The sequence below is a fragment of the Stenella coeruleoalba genome (genome assembly GCF_951394435.1).
Source record: "Stenella coeruleoalba genome assembly, chromosome: 15".
Lineage (NCBI taxonomy): Eukaryota > Metazoa > Chordata > Mammalia > Artiodactyla > Delphinidae > Stenella > Stenella coeruleoalba.
In genome coordinates, this window is record NC_137161.1 from 41,129,381 (window position 1) to 41,152,270 (window position 22,890).

The window sequence follows — 22,890 nt, forward strand, 5'->3', positions numbered from 1 at the left end:
TAAATCTTTCATGCAGGCTACAGGTAACCTCTAATGGAATCAGCTTTTCACCTGATTACTTCAACTATATTGTCTTTCTTTCCCAAGAGTTTAGGACAGCTATTTAACCTTATTCCTTTGGGTCTTCCCTTGAGAGTAGATTGTTGTTTTGTATTTTTCCTGATGATAATGGCTAAGTATACCAGTTAGCTCTTTCTGTGTAATAAACCACCTCCAAAGTTTAGTGGCTTAAAACAACAACTATTCATATAACTCATAATTCTATTGGGTTCACCGTAAGCTGGGCAGTTCTTCTCGTCTTAGCAGGGCTCACTCATGGGTTTGTAGTCGGTTGCCAGGAAAGTTAGTGCTGGCTAGTCTAGGGTGGCCTCAGTTTGTTTCTGTTCCAGGTGGCTTCTTATTTTTCACCAGGCTGGGCTGGGAGCTGAGCAGGGTTCCAAGTGAGCAGAAGCGTGAAAGGCTTCTTGAGACTTAGGACCAGAACTGGCACAGATTCACTTCTATCTTATTCTACTGGCCAAAGCAAGATATAAGGTCAACCTGGATTCAAGGTCAACCTAGGTTCCATCTCATGATGGGAGAGGCTGTAGAGTCACACTGCCAAGGGCATGAATACAAAGATGGGACTAGTTGCTCTGATTCTCTGTGCATCAATTGCTGTGGTAGAAAGATCTACCACACTAAGATTCCTTAAGCACTTATGCAGGCTAAGCTAAGCACTATACAAATGTCACCTCATTGAATTCTCATAAGACTCCTACAAGGTAGGTGCTAATATTATACCCATTATATAGATGCAGGAACATCTAAGTGATAGCAACTGGCAGTTTGGTTCTGGAGCACTCTTAATCCCCACCTCTGTTGACTCCAAGTTTTTTAAATTGTCCACCTCTTTCAATACAAATTTATTGACTGTGCACCTATATGTGTGTTTACTTATAAATTATATACAAGTACTATTGTCCATCTATATGTTAAAAATTAGTAAATTTGAACTCCATTCTTATCTGTTTAGGTAAAATTTATGACTGTCAATAAATGTTTGAATATATTCTTCCATTCCCTGTATGGACATCTTGTGACCTCACTTTGGAGGCCATGCACCTAGGACCTCTTCATGCCCAAGGCATTTCATGATCATCATACCTATCTTTGAGTGAAGCAGTGTTTAATCAAAATCCTACTTGGTACTGGATTTCAGTTCTAGTTCCTGTTAGTATTGCTGGCTCTAAGTGCAAACTGTTATGCAGTGAACAGTCAGATTACTCACCATAGACCAAACTACTCACCACTCTCGGGAGCTCTGTTAAGAAAGCAAGATAGTATGGAGGAATGATTCTCAAAGTTCTCAGATGGCTGTGTGCATCTATATTACCTGTGGAAAATATTAAATGGAGATTCTAGGTCTCACTGCTAGAGAGACTGATTCCATGGATTTGGGGTTGGGTCTAGGAATCTGTATCTTTCTCAGACTCCCCAGGTGATACTTTGAGAGCCATAAAACTTGAATTCATATCTGCCACAGGGAGATGTTTCTGGGTACCTATTTTTGCACTTATTGAATTATTTCAGCTATAAAATTGGAAAAGTTAAAAAGTCCCAGCCTACCTTGCAAAATTGTTTTAATAATTAAATTTGAGGTGGTTTTGTCAAAGGTCTTTAAAAATGTAACACATTAACATGTGAAATATACCCAAAAGTTTTGCTGATCTATTAAAAGACGTATTCTCCGTACTAAAATACTCTACATATTGTCAACTACATTTTATTTTGGTTGGTGAAAACCTAGCTCTGAGCCTTTCTTTTCTAGTCACTTGGTTCCCAAGGGAAGGGACTATGGTTTATACTTCTTTGCATGAATGGCAGTAGGAGAGAGTAGGGATTAAGAACTCAGACTTTTAAATTTAGGCAAACATGGGCTCCGACCCCAGCTACGACATAATCTTGCACTAATTCTTTAACTTCTACTTCTTTATTTGTTAGTCATTCTAGTAGATCCTACATGTACAAATTTTTATGTTGATTAAATGTAATAGCATAACCAACATTTATTGCCTACTTCCTACGTACGGGCCAGGCCTTATTCAAAGGACCTGTCATGTAATAACTAATTTCCTGACAAAACCCCTGTGATTTTGAATGAGGGTCTCCAATTTACAGATGAGAAAATCAGAACATAGGGAGCTAGAATGGCAGCACTAGGACTCAAACCTCTGCCTCCAGAATCATCTTCTTTCCACTTTGCAATACCACCTCTCATAAGGTGAAAGGTTGTAAGTCACTTTGCACCCTGGAAGGCACTTGGTAAATCCTCGAAAGATGTGACGTATTATTATCATTATTGGATTCCCCTCACAGCTTCTTGAAGAATGCTGTGTACAAGGTAGTTTAATAAATTTATGTTGATTTGATTTAGAAAGAACTCTGTTGTATCCTCTTGAGCTTCTAAGGGATATATTCAATGAGAGAGCCTCTTATTTTCAGGCTAATATGATTTGTGTGGCAGCTTTTAGATTAAGTTACTGTCTTTTATTTACAGAAGAAGATTAAATGAATATGTGCAGATCTAAGAACTTCAGAATCCCCCTTGCTAAACACTGTTTAGAAAATTGTCTTTGTAAGACAAGGCAGAGACCTCATAGGGCCAATTTCTAAAATAACTGGATTTCACTAAATTGTGCTTTTAGTATTTTTTAAAACATGTATTTAGAACTCTTTCCTTGTTCTTTTTTTTTGCTAGCTGTTACCCTCACTAGTCCACCGTATCTGATGGATTCCTATTCAGTGCTTTATGGCTTTCTTTTTCCTCCCCTATTGTCAGCATCAGTTTGTTCATTTGTGTGTAAAATGGGGAGCTTTACCTGAGGAATGCCAGAGAGGTGGCTTGGAATCCATGGGTAAAATAAATCCTAGGTCAGAAAAGTTGATGTAGTTTCATGTCCCATCTCTTTTGACTTTATTTTAGCTATTTAAATAGTGGGATAAGACTATCCTATAAAACATTCCCAAAGTCTAAACAACAAGGTAAAATTGACAAAAGTGAAAAATAATTTTCCCCCAAGCACAGCTGAAATCCATCTTTCTACCCCACCCTCAGATGGTCTAATTCTCTAGGCTATAGTGTAAGAAAACTCAGCTAAGATGGCCTAATTAATAGGCTTAGGTCTTCTGAATTTAGCCTTTGTTAGGTTACTGGAGGAAATATGCTGGGAATTAAAGGCCTTTGCCATAGTTAACCATCTGCCTGCAAGCATTCTGGCCTGGCTGTCAGGATGGTAAGTGACAGGTGTGTCAGTACAGCAGGAAAGCCTGGTCTTTGGAAGAAGCTGCAGCCAGACCCCTTGGAGCCCTGATGAAGAGCAGCCCTGTGGGTGACCTCAGTGTTCACTCCACTCCTAGCTGACCATACCACGGGCAGTTTTGAGGCAGTCCTCAGCCTTTATCTTCTACTAGTCTGGTTTTGATCACAAAGTAGGAGGAACAACTATTTGAGTTAATGGGACAGGCTGGCTTTGGTTCACTGAGACCTGAGAGTCCAGCATGATAATGGGCATACAGAAGGAAATGAACATGGCCCAGATAACATGTTCGTTCTAGTACTAAAATCTGAATATTTTGCATAAAAGTTTAAAAAAATAATGAGCCAGAATGAAAATTACCATTGTAGTATTTACAACAGATGTAAATGTATTAGTCAAGGCAAACTGCTGTCACAAACATTCCAAAGTCTCTGTGGCTTTGCATAATAAAAGTTTATCTAATACTGATTCACCATCCAGTATGGGAAGTGGGGATGGGGTGGAACTCTGCTCCACAGAATCATTTAGGGATTCAAGCACTTGCCATGTGGTTGCTGTACCTACCGTCTCCTGGGGCATTGGAGTCTTGCCCTGGAGGCTCTGCATCCAGCCTGCAGACAACAGACAGACCAGGCAGAGGGTGTGTGCAGGGATTTTAGGGATTGGAATAGAAGTAGTTACATCACTTTTACTCATACTCCTTTAAACAGAACACAATCTCATGGCAACACATAACTAGAAGGGAGGCTAAGAAAGTGCTGTCTAGCTATATGCCCAGAAAAAAAAATAATAAATGGGCTTTGGTGACCTATGTATTTAAGGACTGTAGTTTTCTTTTTGCCTATAGGATATATATTTGGTAGGCCAAGAGGCAACGATAGTCTTATCTCTCTGGAAAATTGTGTTCAACTTTCAGACTTTTGATCTTGGACTTTTTTTTTTTTTAATTGTAATTAGGTTCAGACATTTTGGGTTGGAGTGAATACATTGTGTGTCAGCATGAATGTTGACTGTTGGTCCTCCATCTCCTCTCACCCTGGGGTGGGGGAGATGGAAAAAGTGCTACTGTGTTGAACCTCGCATCGGCCACTATTGAGCTTGTTACCTTTTCAGCCTGACCCTAAGTGAAACTAAAGGAGCACTTTTTCCAGCAGGCTGCACCAGACCTGCGAGAAGTGGATGAATTTTCAGATTCTGTGAATTGTTAACCCTTCTAATATAGAAGCTCATCATTAGAGTTGTGACTATAACCTTGTGGCTGTGTAATTACTGTACTTTTTAACTTCTGATTCTTTGGCTTTAAAGTAACCTAACCACTTCTTCAGTATTATTTTTTAAAAAAAGCTAGACTGCTTTTCCTCTCAGCTTTAATTGCATTTAATTCAATTGTATTAAACACATACAAAATGTCAGTTACTGAGATAGCTGGGGATCTACAAGAGAATAAGCTACCTCCTGTGCCCTCAAGGAGCTGATAGACCAAGGCAGGAGACACACATTCTGCTATTTATGTAATAGCTATAAAACAATTTATAAGTATGGAATTAGTGTATAAACCAGAATATTGTGGGAACATAAAGAGACACTGCTGTGTCCTATAAAGGTTGTGAATAGTTTTTTAGAGGAGAAAACATTTGAACTAGAAGTTGAAAAATGAGAAAGACCTTGCTCGGCAGAAAAGGAAAGGGGAGGCGTAGCTAGATATCCTTGGTAGAGAGTACTATGCAAAGAAATCATGGTGTGTTTAGGGGATTGTGAGGATTTAGATGTGGCCAGATCAGATGTGTGAGGAGAAAGAATGGAGTGATATGAGGTGGGGAGGGCAAATTGGAACCACATTTGTGAAGGGCCTAAAAGACCATACTTTGGAATTAAGGGTTTTGTAACGTGAATATGGGGAATGGCAAATATTACTTTAGTAGAGAAGTAATAAAATCAGATTTTCATTTTAGGAAAATAAGTCTAGCAAAATAATTGATAATAGATTACAGAATTTTAAACTCTCATATTGAGTTTGTGCATATATAGTCGTTTTTTTTTTTGTCTTTCAAAGACGTAACAATACTTTTAAGCACAGAATTGATACAATTGATATTACCACTGACGTTTTCTCTCATACATTTTTTTTCCAAAGGGCTACAAATATAGCTGTGAAATCATATGAGATCATGTTTTAACCAATCAAAAATGTGTACACTTCCAGCTTCTGATAATGACAGCTTGTATCAGACTAGCCATCCCACCAACAGTATATACAGATTCTTGGCAAAATACAAAAGCAATAACAAAAAGTATTTACTGGCACTAGAGAGCAACTAAAAGCAGGCAATCCTCTGAAAGAAGGAAACCATACTGGGTGAAATCTACATTTAAATAGCTTTGACCCGGAGGCCTCCTTCTACCCTACCTGGCACGTGGCTGATGGAGCTCAAACCAAAAGCAACAGGTTTATTGGCTATAGGAATCATAGAACTGAATCAGATTTGTCAGAATGACTAGGAATTGAGATAGGGACTCCAGAACAGGGACAGTCACAGAGGGGGAACCCCCAAATCTATAAATTAATACCTCTTTAATCCTTGGCTAAGCCTTGAGCTGTGCTTGTGCAGGGAAAGACTTCACGGAGACGAGGAAGAAAACAAAAGCTGGAAGGCTGAACGCACTGCACAGAGCATTCATCATCTTCTCACTGTAGGGATATAGAGTTTAGAATTTTACTCCCGCAGATTAGAGGGAGTTGCCAAACAACTTGGGATTTCCACTGAAACCCCCGAAGGTCCATGCTTTACGAGTAAAGACCACATCCAAGGACTAAGGGAAAAACTGAAATAGACCAGCCTTAACAAAGCCTAAAACTAAGCCTCCTTATTACCTGGCAGTCATTTAACTACCTGCTGGGATAAATTTCAATACCATTTGGAGAAAGAAAATAAAATCTAAAGCCTCCCCAACATATTCACAATGTTCATATGCCATCAGCAATTATTAGACATGCAAAGAAATGAGAAAATGTGACCCAGAGTCATATGAAAATCAGTCAATATAAACAGATTCATAGCTAACCTAAATATTGAAATTAGCAGATGGGGGACTTTAAAATTACTATGTGAAATCTGTTAATGCATTTACATGAAAAGATGGATATAATGGGTTAAGAGATGGGAAATTCCAGGAGTGATATGAAAACTGTAAGAAGAAGAACCGAATGAAAATCACAAGAACTGAAAAAATAAAATATCTGAAATTTAAAAAAAAAATCTATGAAACTAATAGTACATTTAACATAACTCAGTAATAAAAAAGACAATAAAAATTAGCAAAAGACATGGACAGACACTTCCAAAAAGAATGTATATAAATGGCCAATAATCACTTGGCAAGATACTTAACACCATTAATCACCAGGGAAATGCAAATTGAAATCACGAGATACCTCTTTATGTCTATTAGGATTGCTAGAATTAAATAGGCTGACAACACCAAAAGACTGCTAAAATTTGAACTCTCATACGTTGCTGGGGGTATATGTAAATTGGTATAATCACTTGGGAAAACTGTATGTTAGTTCTTTAAAAAGGAAAACATATACCAACCCAGCAATTTTACTCATAGGTGTTTGTCCAATGGAAATGAAAACATATGGCCACAAAAGGATTTGTGAAAATGTGAAGATTTATTCATAATAGCTAACAATATAAATACTCCAATATCCATTCACAGATGAATGGATAAAGAAATTATGGTATATTCAATAATGGAATATTACTCAGGAATGAAAAGGAATGAAGTACTCTATTAATACATGCAACAACACAGGTGAATCTCAAAAAATATGCTGAGCAAAAGAAGCTAGCCCCATCCTCCATCTCTTATATGAAGTTTGAGATTATATAATAGGCAACACTTAGCTAAGGTGGCTGAAGTCGGAACATGGGCTCCCTCTGGGTGGTGCGAGGGGAAATTGGATGGAAAGGGTACAGAAGAACTTTTGGGGTTGATGGAGACACTGTATCTTTATTGGCATCATTGCTACATGAGTATATACATTTGTTAAAACTCATCAAAACTGCACTTAAAATCTGTGCATTTGATTGATTGCATGTACATTATAACTCATAGACAGAATTGATGGGAATTAAAAAGTAATGTAATATAGTGGTTCAACATGCCACATGCAAGAATTGAGGTGAGGCTGCCTGGAATCAAGTCCCAAAGGCAGTGAGCTGTAGCAGTTAAGAGTATGGATGCTCCATTAGACAGGCCCTGGGTTTTGAAATCACCTTGCCAATATTTTGGGAATGTAGGCAAGTTACTAACCTCTTCTAAACTCCTATAAAATGGAGATTATAAAATTCGTGTGTACCTTATACGGTCGTCCTCAGTATAGTGCCTGGCACATGGATGCACTCAGTACCTTTAAGCTGTAGTCATTATTATTAAATAACTTCAGCTAGACTTTCATTGCCCTAATGCAGTCATGAATGCTGGTATAACCATGAAGATTTTGAAAATCAGATATTTACAAACTGCATTAGGCTGCAATCTAAATAATTCAGACAATATTTAACAGCATATGATTAAGTATGCTATCAAATCCTATTTTAGTTATCCATTTCAAACTAATGATCTCTTTGCCAAGAAAAAAGTATTCACTTTAAAATACTCTTCTTGATGCTCTTGTAAAAAAATTTAAGCTTAGAGAAATTAGGACCTAATTTTTTTTCTTAACAGTTTCACCTTCTGTTTCCCATCCTATAATCACTTTTTATGTTTTGGTGCCTATCTTTCCAGTACACATACATGCATATGTGTGTAAGTGTGTATGTGTACAACTATAAACAAAATTGTGACTCTACATAAAAAATATATATAATATATATACATATATATTTTATACATTTTAAACCTGGCATTTCACTTAGAAATCTTTTCATATTTAGTACTGACTCTATTTACATATAAAATTGGCCTGTTCTTTTTAACAACTACGTAATAGTTCACAAAGTAAAATTGCTATGTGAAAGAGTGAACAAAATTTATCAATCACTTTTGTAAGAGAAAAATTATATGTGTGTGTATGTGTATAACCAGTAAAAGAGTGAACATCAGAATCTTGAAGAATTCTCTAGGTGGGAGGGCAAATGGTAGTTTTCATATTCTTCTTGCTTCTCTATATTTTTCATTTTTATATAAGAAAAATAGTTACGTTAAAATTTACACAAAACTTTCATCTAAGGAGTTTAAGATAATAACTACCACCAGTGGGGCACATACCATTGTATTAAACACTTCGCTGGTGCTTCTCAGGCATTATACTATACTGTGATGTAGTAAAGCCCAGATGAGCTTGTTTCCCTAGGAAACTTGTTCAGCCAAAAGTGATGTTTCCACGCCAGTTGGTGGTAGCAGAGGCCATTAGACAGGTTACATGTCCCTCAGTGACAACTTCCCACTCATTATCCAGCTTTCTCACAAAAATATTAATAATATTAATAAGACAGTGATCAATTACATGGTGTTGTGGACTGTGGGGGGGTGTGTCTTCAGACCGCTAATATATCTTGGTCTGTTTTCTTTTTTTTTTTTTTTTACATCTGTATTGGAGTATAATTGCTTTACAATGGTGTGTTAGTTTCTGCTTTATAACAAAGTGAATCAGTTATACATATACATATGTTCCCATATATCTTCCCTCTTGTGTCTCCCTCCCTCCCACCCTCCCTATCCCACCCCTCCAGGCGGTCACAAAGCACCGAGCTGATCTCCCTGTGCTATGAGGCTGCTTCCCACTAGCTATCTATTTTACGTTTGGTAGTGTATATATGTCCATGCCTCTCTCTTGCTTTGTCACAGCTTACCCTTCCCCCTCCCCATATCCTCAAGTCCATTCTCTAGTAGGTCTGTGTCTTTATTCCTGTCTTACACCTAGGTTCTTCATGACATTTTTTTCCCTTAAATTCCATATATATGTGTTAGCATACAGTATTTGTCTTTCTCTTTCTGACTTACTTCACTCTGTATGACAGATTCTAGGTCTATCTACCTCATTACAGATAGCTCAATTTTGTTTCTTTTTATAGCTGAGTAATATTCCATTGTATATATGTGCCACATCTTCTTTATCCATTCATCCGATGATGGACACTTAGGTTGTTTCCATCTCCGGGCTATTGTAAATAGAGCTTCAATGAACATTTTGGTACATGACTCGTTTTGAATTATGGTTTTCTCAGGGTATATGCCCAGTAATGGTATTGCTGGGTCATATGGTAGTTCTATTTGTAGTTTTTCTAAGGAACCTCCATACTGTTCTCCATAGTGGCTGTACCAATTCACATTCCCACCAGCAGTGCAAGAGTGTTCCCTTTTCTCCACACCCTCTCCAGCATTTATTGTTTGTAGATTTCTTGATGATGGCCATGCTGACCGGTGTGAGATGATATCTCATTGTAGTTTTGATTTGCATTTCTCTAATGATTAATGATGTTGAGCATTCTTTCATGTGTTTGTTGGCAGTCTGCATATCTTTTTTGGAGAAATGTCTATTTAGGTCTTCTGCCCATTTTTGGATTGGGTTGTTTGTTTTTTTGTTATTGAGCTGCATGAGCTGCTTATAAATTTTGGAGATTAATCCTTTGTCAGTTGCTTCATTTGCAAATATTTTCTCCCATTCTGAGGGTTGTCTTTTCATCTTGTTTATGGTTTCCTTTGCTGTGGAAAAGCTTTGAAGTTTCATTAGGTCCCATTTGTTTATTATTGTTTTGATTTCCATTTCTCTAGGAGGTGGGTCAAAAAGAAACTTGCTGTGATTTATGTGATAGAGTGTTCTGCCTATGTTTTCCTCTAAGAGTTTAATAGTTTCTGGCCTTACATTTAGGTCTTTAATCCATTTTGAGCTTATTTTTGTGTATGGTGTTAGGGAGTGATCTAATCTCATACTTTTACATGTACCTGTCCAGTTTTCCCAGCACCACTTATTGAAGAGGCTGTCCTTTCTCCACTGTACATTCCTGCCTCCTTTATCAAAGATAAGGTGACCATATGAGCATGGGTTTATCTCTGGGCTTTCTATCCTGTTCCATTGATCTATCTTTCTGTTTTTGTGCCAGTACCATACTGTCTTGATTACTGTAGCTTTGTAGTATAGACTGAAGTCAGGGAGCCTGATTCCTCCAGCTCTGTTTTTCGTTGTCAAGATTGCTTTGGCTATTCGGGGTCTTTTGTGTTTCCATACAAATTGTGAAATTTTTTATTCTAGTTGTGTGAAAAATGCCAGTGGTAGTTTGATAGGGATTGCATTGAATCCGTAGATTGCTTTGGGTAGTAGAGTCATTTTCACAATGTTGATTCTTCCAATCCAAGAACATGGTATTTCTCTCCATCTATTTGTATCATCTTTAATTTCTTTCATCAGTGTCATAATTTTCTGCATACAGGTCTTTTGTCTCCTTAGGAAGGTTTATTCCTAGATATTTTATTCTTTTTGTTGCAATGGTAAATGGGAGTGTTTTCTTGATTTCACTTTCAGATTTTTCATCATTAGTGTATAGGAATGCTAGAGATCTCTGTGCATTAATTTTGTATCCTGCTACTTTACCAAATTCATTGATTAGCTCTACAAGGTTTCTGGTAGCATATTTAGGATTTGCAATGTATAGTATCAAGTCATCTGCAAACAGCGACAGCTTTAGTTCTTCTTTTCCGATTTGGATTCCTTTTATTTCCTTTTCTTCTCTGATTGGTGTGGCTAAAACTTCCAAAACTATGTTGAATAAGAGTGATGAGAGTGGGCAATCTTGTCTTGTTCCTGATCTTAGTGGAAATGCTGTCAGTTTTTCACCATTGAGGACGATGTTGGCTGTGGGCTTGTCATATATGGCCTTTATTTTGTTGAGGAAAGTTCCCTCTACGCCTACTTTCTGCAGGGTTTTTATCATAAATGGGTGTTGAATTTTGTCGAAAACTTTCTCTGCATCTATTGAGATGATCATATGGTTTTTCTCCTTCAATTTGTTAATATGGTGTATCACATTGATTGCTTTGCGTATATTGAAGAATCCTTGAATTCCTGGGATAAACCCCACTTGATCATGGTGTATGATCCTTTTAATGTGCTGTTGGATTTTGTTTGCTAGTATTTTGTTGAGGATTTTTGCATCTATGTTCATCAGTGATATTGGCCTGTAGTTTTCTTTCTTTGTGACATCCTTCTCTGGTTTTGGTATCAGGGTGATGGTGGCCTCGTAGAATGAGTTTGGGAGTGCTCCTCCCTCTGCTATATTTTGGAAGAGTTTGAGAAGGATAGGTGTTAGCTCTTCTCTAAATGTTTGATAGAATTCGCCTGTGAAGCCATCTGGTCCTGGGCTTTTGTTTGTTGGAATATTTTTAATCACAGTTTCAATTTCAGTGCTTGTGATTGGCCTGTTCATATTTTCTATTTCTTCCTGATTCAGTCTTGGCAGGTTGTGCATTTCTAAGAATTTGTCCATTTCTTCCAGGTTGTCCATTTTATTGGCATAGAGTTGCCTGTAGTAATCTCTCATGATCTTTTGTATTTCTGCAGTGTCAGTTGTTACTTCTCCTTTTTCATTTCTAATTCTATTGATTTGAGTCTTCTCCCTTTTTTTCTTGATGAGTTCAGCTAATGGTTTATCAATTTTGTTTATCTTCTCAAAGAACCAGCTTTTAGTTTTATTGATCTTTGCTACGTTTCCTTCATTTCTTTTTCATTTATTTCTGATCTGATTTTTATGATTTCTTTCCTTCTGCTAACTTTGGGGTTTTTTTGTTCTTCTTTCTCTAATTGCTTTAGGTGCAAGGTTAGGTTGCTTATTCGAGATGTTTCCTGTTTCTTAAGGTAGGATTGTATTGCTATAAACATCCCTCTTAGAACTGCTTTTGCTGCATCCCATAGGTTTTGGGTCATCGTGTCTCCGTTGTCGTTTGTTTCTAGGTATTTTTTGATTTCCTCTTTGATTTCTTCAGTGATCACTTCGTTATTAAGTAGTGTATTGTTTAGCTTCCATGTGTTTGTATTTTTTACAGATCTTTTCCTGTAATTGTAATCTAGTCTCTTAGTGTTGTCATCAGAAAAGATACCTGATACAATTTCAGTTTTCTTAAACTTACCAAGGCTTGATTTGTGACCAAAGATATGATCTATCGTGGAGAATGTTCCATGAGCACTTGAGAAAAATGTGTATTCTGTTGTTTTTGGATGGAATGTCCTATAAATATCAATCAAATCCATCTTGTTAATGTATCATTTAAAGCTTGTGTTTCCTTATTTATTTTCATTTGGATGATCTGTCCATTGGTGAAAGTGGGGTGTTAAAGTCCCCTACTATGAATGTGTTACTGTCTATTTCCCCTTTTATGGCTGTTAGTATTTGCCGTATGTATTGAGGTGCTCCTATTTGGGTGCATAAATATTTACAATTGTTATATCTTCTTCGTGGATCGATCCCTTGATCATTATGTAGTGTCCTTCTTTGTCTCTTCTAATAGTCGTTATTTTAAAGTCTATTTTGTCTGATATGAGAATTGCTACTCCAGCTTTCTTTTGGTTTCCATTTGCATGGAATATCTTTTCCATCCCTTACTTTCAGGCTGTATGTGTCTCTAGGTCTGAAGTGGGTCTCTTGTAGACAGCATATATATGGGTCTTGTTTTTGTATCCATTCAGCCAATCTGTGTCTTTTGGTGGGAGCATTTAATCCATTTACATTTAAGGTAATTATCGATATGTATGTTCCTATTCCCATTTTCTTAATTGTTTTGGGTTCGTTATTGTAGGTCTTTTCCTTCTCTTGTGTTTCTTGCCTAGAGAATTTCCTTTAGCATTTGTTGTAAAGCTGGTTTGGTGGTGCTGAACTCTCTCAGCTTTTGCTTGTCTGTAGAGGTTTTAGTTTCTCCATCAAATCTGAATGAGATCCTTGCTGGGTAGAGTAATCTTGGTTGCAGGTTTTTCTCCTTCATCACTTTAAATATATCCTGCCAGTCCCTTCTGGCTTGCAGAGTTTCTGCTGAAAGATCAGCTCTTAACATTATGGGGGTTCTCTTGTGTGTTATTTGTTGTTTTTCCCTTGCTGCTTTTAATATGTTTTTTTGTATTTAATTTTTGACAGTTTGATTAATATGTGTCTTGGCGTATTTCTCTTTGGATTTTTCCTGTATGGGACTCTCTGTGCTTCCTGGACTTGATTAACTATTTCCTTTCCCATATTAGGGAAGTTTTCAACTATAATCTCTTCAAATATTTTCTCAGTCCCTTTCTTTTTCTCTTCTTCTTCTGGAACCTGTATAATTCGAATGTTGGTGTGTTTAATGTTGTCTCAGAGGTCTCTGAGACTGTCCTCAGTTCTTTTCATTCTTTTTTCTTTATTCTGCTCTGCAGTAGTTATTTCCACTATTTTATCTTCCAGGTCACTTATCCATTCTTCTGCCTCAGTTATTCTGCTATTGATCCCATCTAGAGTATTTTTAATTCATTTATTGTGTTGTTAATTGTTGTTTGTTTCATCTTTAGTTCTTCTAGGTCCTTGTTAAATGTTTCTTGCATTTTGTCTATTCTATTTCCAAGATTTTGGATCATCTTTACTATTATTATTCTGAATTCTTTTTCAGGTAGACTGCATATTTCCTCTTCATTTGTTAGGCCTGGTGGGTTTTTAATCTTGGTCCTTCATCTGCTGTGTGTTTTTCTGTCTTCTCATTTTGCTTATCTTACTGTTTGGGGTCTCCTTTTTGCAGGCTGCAGGTTCATAGTTCCCGTTGTTTTTGGTGTCTGTCCCCAGTGGCTAAGGTTAGTTCAGTGGGTTGTGTAGGCTTCCTGGTGGAGGGGACTAGTGCCTGTGTTCTGGTGGATGAGGCTGAATCTTGTCTTTCTGGTGGGCAGGTCCACGTCTGGTGGTGTGTTTTGGGGTGTCTGTGGACTTATTATGATTTTAGGCAGCCTCTCTGCTAATGGGTGGGGTTGTGTTCCTGTCTTGCTAGTTGTTTGGCATAGGGTGTCCAGCACTGTAGCTTGCTGGTCTTTGAGTGAAGCTGGGTGCTGGTGTTGTGATGGAGATCTCTGCGAGATTTTCGCCGTCTGATATTATGTGGAGCTGGGAGGTTTCTTGTGGTCCAGTGTCCTGAAGTTGGCTCTCCCACCTCAGAGGCACAGCACTGACTCCTGGCTGCAGCACCAAGAGCCTTTCATCCACATGGCTCAGAATAAAAGGGAGAAAAAGTAGAAAGAAAGAATTAGTATAAGAAGAAAGAAAGAAGGAAAGAAAGGAAGGAAGAAAGAAAGAAAAAGACAGAAAGAAAGAAAGGAAGAAAGAAAGGAAGGAAGAAAGAAAGGAAGAAAGGAGGGAGGGAGGGAGGAAGGGAGGAAGGAGGGAAGGAAGGAAAAAAGAAAGAAAGAAAGGAGGGAGGGAGGGAGGAAGGAAGGAAGGAGGGAAGGAAGGGAAAAAGAAAGAAGATAAAGTAAAATAAAGTAAGATAAAATGTAATAAAGTTATTAAAATAAAGAATAATTATTACGAAAAATAAAAAAAAGGACGGATAGAACCCTAGGACAAATGGTGGAAGCAAAGCTATACAGACAAAATCTCACACAAAAGCATACACATACACACTCACAAAAAGAGGAATAGGGGAAATAATAAATCTTGCTCTCAAAGTCCACCTCCTCAATTTGGGATGATTGGTTGTCTATTCATGTATTCCACAGATGCAGGGTACATCAAGTTGATTGTGGAGCTTTAATCCGCTGCTTCTGAGGCTGCTGGGAGAGATTTCCCTTTCTCTTCTTTGTTCTCTCAGCTCCCAGGGGCTCAGCTTTGGATTTGGCCCCGCCTCTGCGTGTAGGTCGCTAGAGGGCGTCTGCTCTTTGCTCAGACAGGTCGGGGTTATAGGAGCAGCTGCTCAGGCCGGGGGAGAGGGAGGGGCACGGAGGGCGGGGCGGGCCTGCGGCGGCAGAGGCCGGCATGACGTTGCACCAGCCTGAGGCGCGCTGTGTGTTCTTCCGCGGAGGTGGTTCTTGGATCCCGGGACCCTGGCAGTGGCGGCTGCACAGGCTCCCCGGAAGGGGGGTGTGCATAGTGACCTGTGCTCGCACACAGGCTTCTTGGTGGCGGCAGCAGCAGCCTTAGCGTCTCATGCCCGTCGCTGGGGTCCGCACTGTTAGCCGCGGCTCGCGCCCGTCTCTGGAGCTCCTTTAAGCAGCGCTCTTAATCCCCTCTCCTCGCGCACCAGGAAACAAAGAGGGAAGAAAAAGTCTCTTGCCTCTTCGGCAGCTCCAGACTTTTCCCCGGACTCCCTCCCGGCTAGCCGAGGTGCACTAACGCCCTGCAGGCTGTGTTCACACCGCCAACCCCAGTCCTCTCCCGGCGCTCCGACCGAAACCCGAGCCTCAGCTGCCAGCCCCGCCCGCCCCGGCGGGTGAGCAGACAAGCCTCTAGGCCTGGTGAGTGCCGGTCGGCCCTGATCCTCTGTGCGGGAATCTCTCTGCTTCGCCCTCCGCACCCCTGTTGCTGTGCTTTCCTCTGTTGCTGTGCTCTCCGCCGCAGCTCCGAAGCTTTCCCCCTCCGCCACCCGCAGTCTCCACCCGCGAAGGGGTTTCCTACTGTATGGAAGCTTTTCCTCCTTCACAGCTCCCTCCCACTGGTGCAGGCCCCGTCCCTATCCTTTTGTCTCTGTTTTTTATTTTTTCCTTTGCCCTACCCAGGTACGTGGGGAGTTTCTTGCCTTTTGGGAGGTCTGAGGTCTTCTGCCAGTGTTCAGTAGGTGTTCTGTAGGAGTTGTTCCTCGTGTAGATGTATTTCTGGTGTTTTCTGTGGGGAGGAAGGTGATTTCCGCGTCTTACTCTTCCGCCATCTTCCCCTCTCTTCCATCTTGGTTTGTTTTCACAGCCCAGATTACTATTACTCTCTCTTTCTGTCTTCTAACCCTTTGTTTCAGAGTCTTGCATTTCTTCTGTGTCCAAGGGCTTATTCATTAACTACTAAATTATGTGCATATCGTCTTGTAGCCCTCCAGCTGTGTGCTCGGCCCCAATCTAGTCAAATAAAGTTTTAATTTTCAGTGGCATCAGGTGTGCATTTTCAAAAGGTGATTCTCACTGTGAAGGGCAGGCATGAGGTAGGGGCAGGGATGAGTGCCAGAGGGCTGATGAGACCCTGTTTTGGGGAGACGCAAAGCCTGCTCGGTTAGCAGAGCTGCAGCAGGAGCAGTGGGGGTTTTGTTTTCATCCATGTCAAGTGAGTGAAGGGTGGTCTCCCGGGTGTTTTTCAAGACCTAAGCTAACCTCACCCCTCATCTAGCCCCCGGTCAGGTACCCTGCAGACACCTACTGCATTTGTGTCGTGCCACTGAGGGCGGAGGAAGTTAGAGGTCTCGTTCTTACTTTGACAGCTTCACTCTCAGTTTTGCAGTGACTGCAGATGTTCTAGAGCCCCTTTCTCACTTGCTTCTCAACGTTTCTTTCTTCTATAACCTGTGGTGTGTCAGAGGCAACAGTTACCACCTCGGACATAGAATTGTTAGCATTTCTTCCCAATTCTGTGTTAGGTGACATGGAGTTAATAGCTTGAAATGGACATGGTGGAAATATTTACCCAATTGAAGTTGGAAAAGGCTACAAATCAGGGCTCCCCCACCTCTAGAGAACCTGTTGTTTAACATTTAGCTGCACACGGTTTCTGTAACCCTTCTGCTTCTGCTCACCACACAAACCAAAGGGAGAGAGAGAAAGAGAGAAGAAAACCATGTTTAAGGGATTGAATACCATGGATTTTCTTCTATGGGACTACGGTGATTTCTAAGAGGAAAAACTTGAGTTCCTTTTCTTTCCCTATCCGAAGTTTTGCATTTATTTCCAAAAGGCCAAATATAGGCTAACTTTCTTCTCTCTCCTCCAGTGGACGGCTGTATTCACAGAGCAGCTGGCCCCTGTTTGGTCGCTGAATGTCGTAACCTGAACGGCTGTGAAACTGGACATGCAAAAATCACGTGTGGCTATGACCTGCCTGCAAAATGTGAGTACAGCTCTTTTGAACACTTTCAAAATCAGATGAGCACTCTTACCTTGTTCTAGTCCTCAAGTGGGTAACTGGAAGAGGAAGTGGTAGCAGTGGTATTTAATTGAATGTACTTTTATTAAGATTTTGTACACGGTAATGAAATGTGTTTTCCAAATACGTCTCCGAGTATATAAATGTGCGATGTTTAATTGTAGGTGATTTTTGCTCGGATCTTTGACAGAGGGTTTCTGAAACAGAGAAATAAAAATATGAGCATAGTATACCTTATAGTATTTAAGTGCCATGGAGTGACAGCTTCTAGAAATGATGCCAATTTCTTATTCCTTGTTCAGGTTTCTTGATTGTGGATGTGTTTAGAGCAAAGGAGATCAAAGTGATGTATTGTGTTTTCAGCTGCCATGTAAAGGCTGATTGGTAATTACAGCCAAGGCATCTGTCACACTTGGCTTTCAGGAAAAGCCATTGGAATGTGGTTGTCAGAGTGAGAATGTATTTGCTCTTTGAATGTGGAATGGTCAAATTTTCCATTATATTTGAATGGAGAGAAGTATTGCATTTGATTGACCTTGTTGCTTAGTCGTTTAGCCAGCTGGGTGGGGTGATGTGGAGTAAAAATACTGAAAGAGAAGCTGGTTAAAGGAACAGATTTTTTTAATCACATAATCTGGGGTTGGGGGGTGGAGGTAGAGGGTTTCATTGCACCATTAAGTCATGCATTGATTGGAAATTGGGAAACCAATTAGTTGTTTATTCCATTCACCTGCTTTATATGATACCTCCTGGTGAATACATGTTTTGTAAAAGTGAAGCTGATTTTTTTTTTTTCTGTTTTAGTAGTGGAGAATATGTGACTTAAAAATTATGACACAGTCTTTGGGCTCTGTATAGACAGGTTGTATAAAAATGAATTTTTTGTGGATATGTGTGAGTGGAGAGGTAGTGTGTTCTATTTTAAAGTATGTTTACATTTGAAGGTTTTTAGTAAACAGTAATATATTAAAATGGTATTTTTCTTTGTAACATTATAATACTGCATTCTGTCTACCTTACGATGTGTTGCTAGTGAGAGTATATCCACTATATACTGTTTAATTTTTCCTTTAATGACTTCTCATTTTTCTTTCCTTGTTAGTGTTTTTACCTTGTGTGAAAGTCAAATCATGGGCCAAATGGCCCTCCGTCCTACTTGGAATATATATTTATGTCAAATAAAGTCCCTTGTGTGTAATGGTGTTTAGAGCACCTCTCCCTCTGACTCAGAGGCGCTGAGTGTTAAAGGTGGTTTCCCTTTCCAGGATTATATGGCTCCGTGTTTACCAAGATTGGTCATTCTTCCTTCTTACCGCCATACCACCTCTGTGATATATAATAGTTGACAGATTCCACCTGAGGACAAGCAGATTATTGATGATTTTCAGATTTAAGGTGTCTGTACTTAAACCTAGTCTCCTATTGATTCACTACTTTCTTTCTTATGAATTAAAGCACAAATCAAAAATGTCTCAACTCTGAAATTTCTGAAGACAGCTAACCTCAGAATCATTAAATATGACCAAATAAAATGGTGGCTCTGCTGTATGGATTGACACCACGGTGATTTTTTTTCATGCGCTTGCCCCTGTTTGACATCCCTTTGTATGAGCTTCCTTTGATCCTCATTCAGCTCAGTTCAGGGCTGTTGAAGGCTTGCACACCACCAGGCACTAAGGTACAAAGATCAATCTATACCTGTGCTTGAGAAATTCCACGATTGGATTTCCTGGGCAGCCTGGGGCAAGTGAGTCTTTGTGTGACAAGGACTCTAGCCATGGAAAGTCAATCCACAGAACTCAGTACAGAATCTGTGTGAGCTGAGATACTGAATCAGATGACACACGTTCAAGACACTGTGCACCAGCCCACAGGGCACGTCTAGTAAAAAAATCATCCAGCAGGATAGAAATTCCCAGACTGGAATGGCAGTGCCACCTCAGGAAAGTCACAAACATGGAGTATTTGTGACTAGATCTTGATATTTCTCTATGTTTAATGAGATTAATGATTTATATTAAAAACATAAAGAAAAGCAATGAAAGCAATAAGGAATGAGTAATAATAGCTTACATTTTGCATACCACTTTGTAGTGTGTCACAGTACTTTCACAAAGCCTTGTATTTTAAATTATATTTTATAAATACTGTGCATGTTCATTTTCCCTTTTCCTATCCCTGAGAGATCTTTTTCTTTCTCATCAATTTGGTTCATCCATTTCAGACTCATTAACAATCCACAGATGTGCTTTTGTAGAGAGAGAATGAAAAGGGAGCTCATTACATACTGTTTGGGTCATTTTCCCCCTCCATATTTAATAATTCCATGACAGTTTGACAGCAGAATCTAGTTCCTATTTGTCCTCTGTGACAGCGGTTTTATCATTTAAGGTACTACAGCCAGCCATCCAGTCACCAGTGATAATATCTTTGCGCATCAGCAATTTGGAAAATGCTGTTGTCTGGGTTACAGACAAACTTGGTAATTTTGGACTGGTCTTTGCTTTTTTCATGCTTGCTAAATTAATTTATTCATAAATGCTTGTATTTGAATTACTTATACTTAGAGTCTGTATTCTGTGATTCATCATGATCAGTGGAATGATAAGCCTCAAAGGTTTAGTGTTTCTTCACTGCTTGGATATTTTGAATGATGTCTTTTGATGTGGAATAGCCGATCATTCTTTTCAGAAGTAATCTTAAGAGTGGAAAGAATATTGGCCAATACTTCACTGAAGGCTATTGGTAAATAAATGACTTAGAAAGTGGACTAAGGACTGTTTATACAATTTGATCTTTTGGTATGTTCTCTTTTACAATATTAGATTTTTTTTTGGATTCGTAATAACATTTAGATTTCCATGGAGTTTTAGAAGCTTGTCAACCTGTTGAATGTTTCTATTCATGCTCTCATCATTCTACCGGAGGGTCAGCTTCATGTGGGTGAGGGTTGTCTGTCTCAGTCATGATCCTAATGTTGATATCTAGCATATGTGCTGAATTAATGAATGAGTGATCAAATGAGTTGTTTCAGACATTTTCACCTGGCAAATAGATTTTTGCCTGCTGCTTCTACTTCTAATTCTTTCCCTCCTTCACTCCACTCTGCCCAGTCCTGTAGATTAATATTCTTAAGTCCAGAGTCCCAGTAATTGTCCACAATGCTCTAGACGTGTGACACCCCTCTACCTCCTTCTGTCCTCTCCCTCAATCACACGGGCTGCTTTGCTGGATCTTCAATGCCTTTGCATCAGTGTTCCCTCTGCCTGGAATTCTAGTCTTCCAGACACCTGGGTTGTTTGCTCCCTCACCTACGGTACTTCAGATCCTTGCTCAGGTGTCCCCTCAGGTGTCATCCTAACCAACCTATTTTTAATTGCTCCTCTGCTTTATTTATAATTGCTTATCTATAGCATTTAACATTCAAATACACAGTATCATTTACTTATTTATTTTGTTTCTTGTCTGTCTCCCCATACCAGAATGAGGGCAGAGCTTTTTTTCTGCATCTTCTTCATTTATTGTTGGAAAAACTACTTAGAAAAATGTATGATTTAGAAAAATGCTTAGAAAAATACTTGACACATAACTGGGGTTCAAAAAATATTTGTCGAATGAATGAATAAAATCTAACTCTACTCCTCTCCAAATCCTTCAGTGGGTTTTTCCTCAAACACACACTTGTTAACCTGATTATCTTCGGCCTTCCATGATTTACTGTTCTGTCTTGAGCTACTTACAACCTTTTATATGATCTGAATTGCTCAGAACGGCATGTCTGTACATGGGCTCTGTATTGGGGGCTTTCTAGAAAATTCTGTCTTTCTTCCTTTCTACTTGTCTTCCAGTCTCAGCTCACATATCACTTCTGCCATAAAACAATTCAACTAAAAGTGCCTTCTTTTGCCTCAAGATCCAGAAAACTGCATGTTAACGTGCTGAGGGCCCTTTTTACTTACTACATTTTATTGTTGTATATGCAAACTTTCCACCTTTCTAGAAGTCCCTTGTTTATAATGTATACTAGCGAAATACCTATCAAATGAATTAGTTGTTAAAGGTGAAGATTGGTTTATAATTGTTGGGGGGGGATGTAAGAAACGTATATTAATATTTCTAAGAAATTATGAAATCAGTGATAGATATCCATTGTGGTTTTTATTTTTAAAATTTTATTTATTTTATTTTTTGGCTGCATTGGGTCTTCGTTGCTGAGTGCAGGCTTTCTCTAGTTGTGGCAAGTGGAGGCTACTCTTCATTGTGGTGCACAGGCTTCTCATTGCGGTGGCTTCTCTTGTTGCGGAGCATGGGCTCTAGGTGCGCGGGCTTCAATAGTTGCAGCATGTGGGTTCAGTAGTTGTGGCTCACGGGCTCTAGAGCACAGGCTCAGTAGTTGTGGCACACGGGCTTAGCTGCTCTGCGTTATGTGGGATCTTCCCCAACCAGGGCTCGAACCCCTGTCCCCTGCACTGGCATGTGGATTCTTAACCACTGTGCCACCAGGGAAGTCCCCCATTGTGTTTTTAAATCATATTTTAACATACATCTAATTCCAAAGTCTCTTGTCTAAGAAATTTACTCTTTTCTTAAATTGAAATATAGTTGATTTACAATGTTGCCTTAGTTTCAGGTGTACAGCAAAGTTATTCAGTTATATATATATATTCTTTTTCAGATTCTTTTCCATTATAGGGTATTACAAGATATTGAATATAGTTCCCTGTGCTATACGGTAGGTCCTTGTCATGTATTTTATATACAGTAGTGTTTACCTGTTAATCCCAAACTCCTAGTTTATTACTGCCCCCCACCCTACCGCCCTTTCCCCTTTGGTAACCATAAGTTTGTTTTCTATGTCTCTGAGTCTATTTCTGTTTTGCAGATAAGTTCATTTGTATCATTTTAAGAAATTTACTCTTAATGGACCTTCTCCTAAAAGTGAACAAATAAAAATAAGAAGCCATATCAACTTTACTTAATGATTTTCAGCGTAGCTCACATGTCTATTCTACTTCTTGAGAATGCTCCACTTTTAGGCTTTAGGGCCGAATAGTCATCAAAGATAAGTGGAAAATATGTTAAATTTGTGTATATAAAATGGTGGAACCTGTTTCTTTTATTCCTTCTATTTAATCTTTGTAAGACATCAAAGGGTAATATTAGCATCCAACTCACAGTTTTTTATTAATCATTTGAAAGGAAACTCTAGGGTGAGAGACCGTAGCATAACATGTTTGAATATCATAGAGTGGTGGGAATCAGAATCCTTATTTTATTCCCAGGTGCAATAATAATTAGATGATAGTAGCTTAAACAGTACTGTTGATAATAAGTAGTACTTCTCTTGTACCCTTCATCAAGAAATCGTAGTACTTTGAGACATTAGCTCATTAGTCCTTTTGAAATTTCTATGAGGAACTGACATGGCAATATTTTCTTCCAACACAGAGAGAAATTCAGGTACAGAGAGGATAAACCTGTTGCTCGCAATAGCAAACTAAGTCTGTATTAGAGACATGGCAGTGACCAAG

The 22,890-nt window shown here is 39.0% G+C and overlaps 1 protein-coding gene across 1 annotated transcript in view; it reads left to right on the forward strand.

The window, feature by feature from the left end:
• MACROD2 (mono-ADP ribosylhydrolase 2) overlaps nucleotides 1-22,890 on the forward strand; it is a gene marked incomplete at its 3' end in the record, with an annotated part of 1,984,281 nt that overhangs the window by 639,848 nt on the left and 1,321,543 nt on the right. Inside the window, 1 exon segment of the mRNA XM_079943661.1 lies at nucleotides 17,207-17,323. Coding sequence (XP_079799787.1) covers nucleotides 17,207-17,323 — 117 coding nt within the window.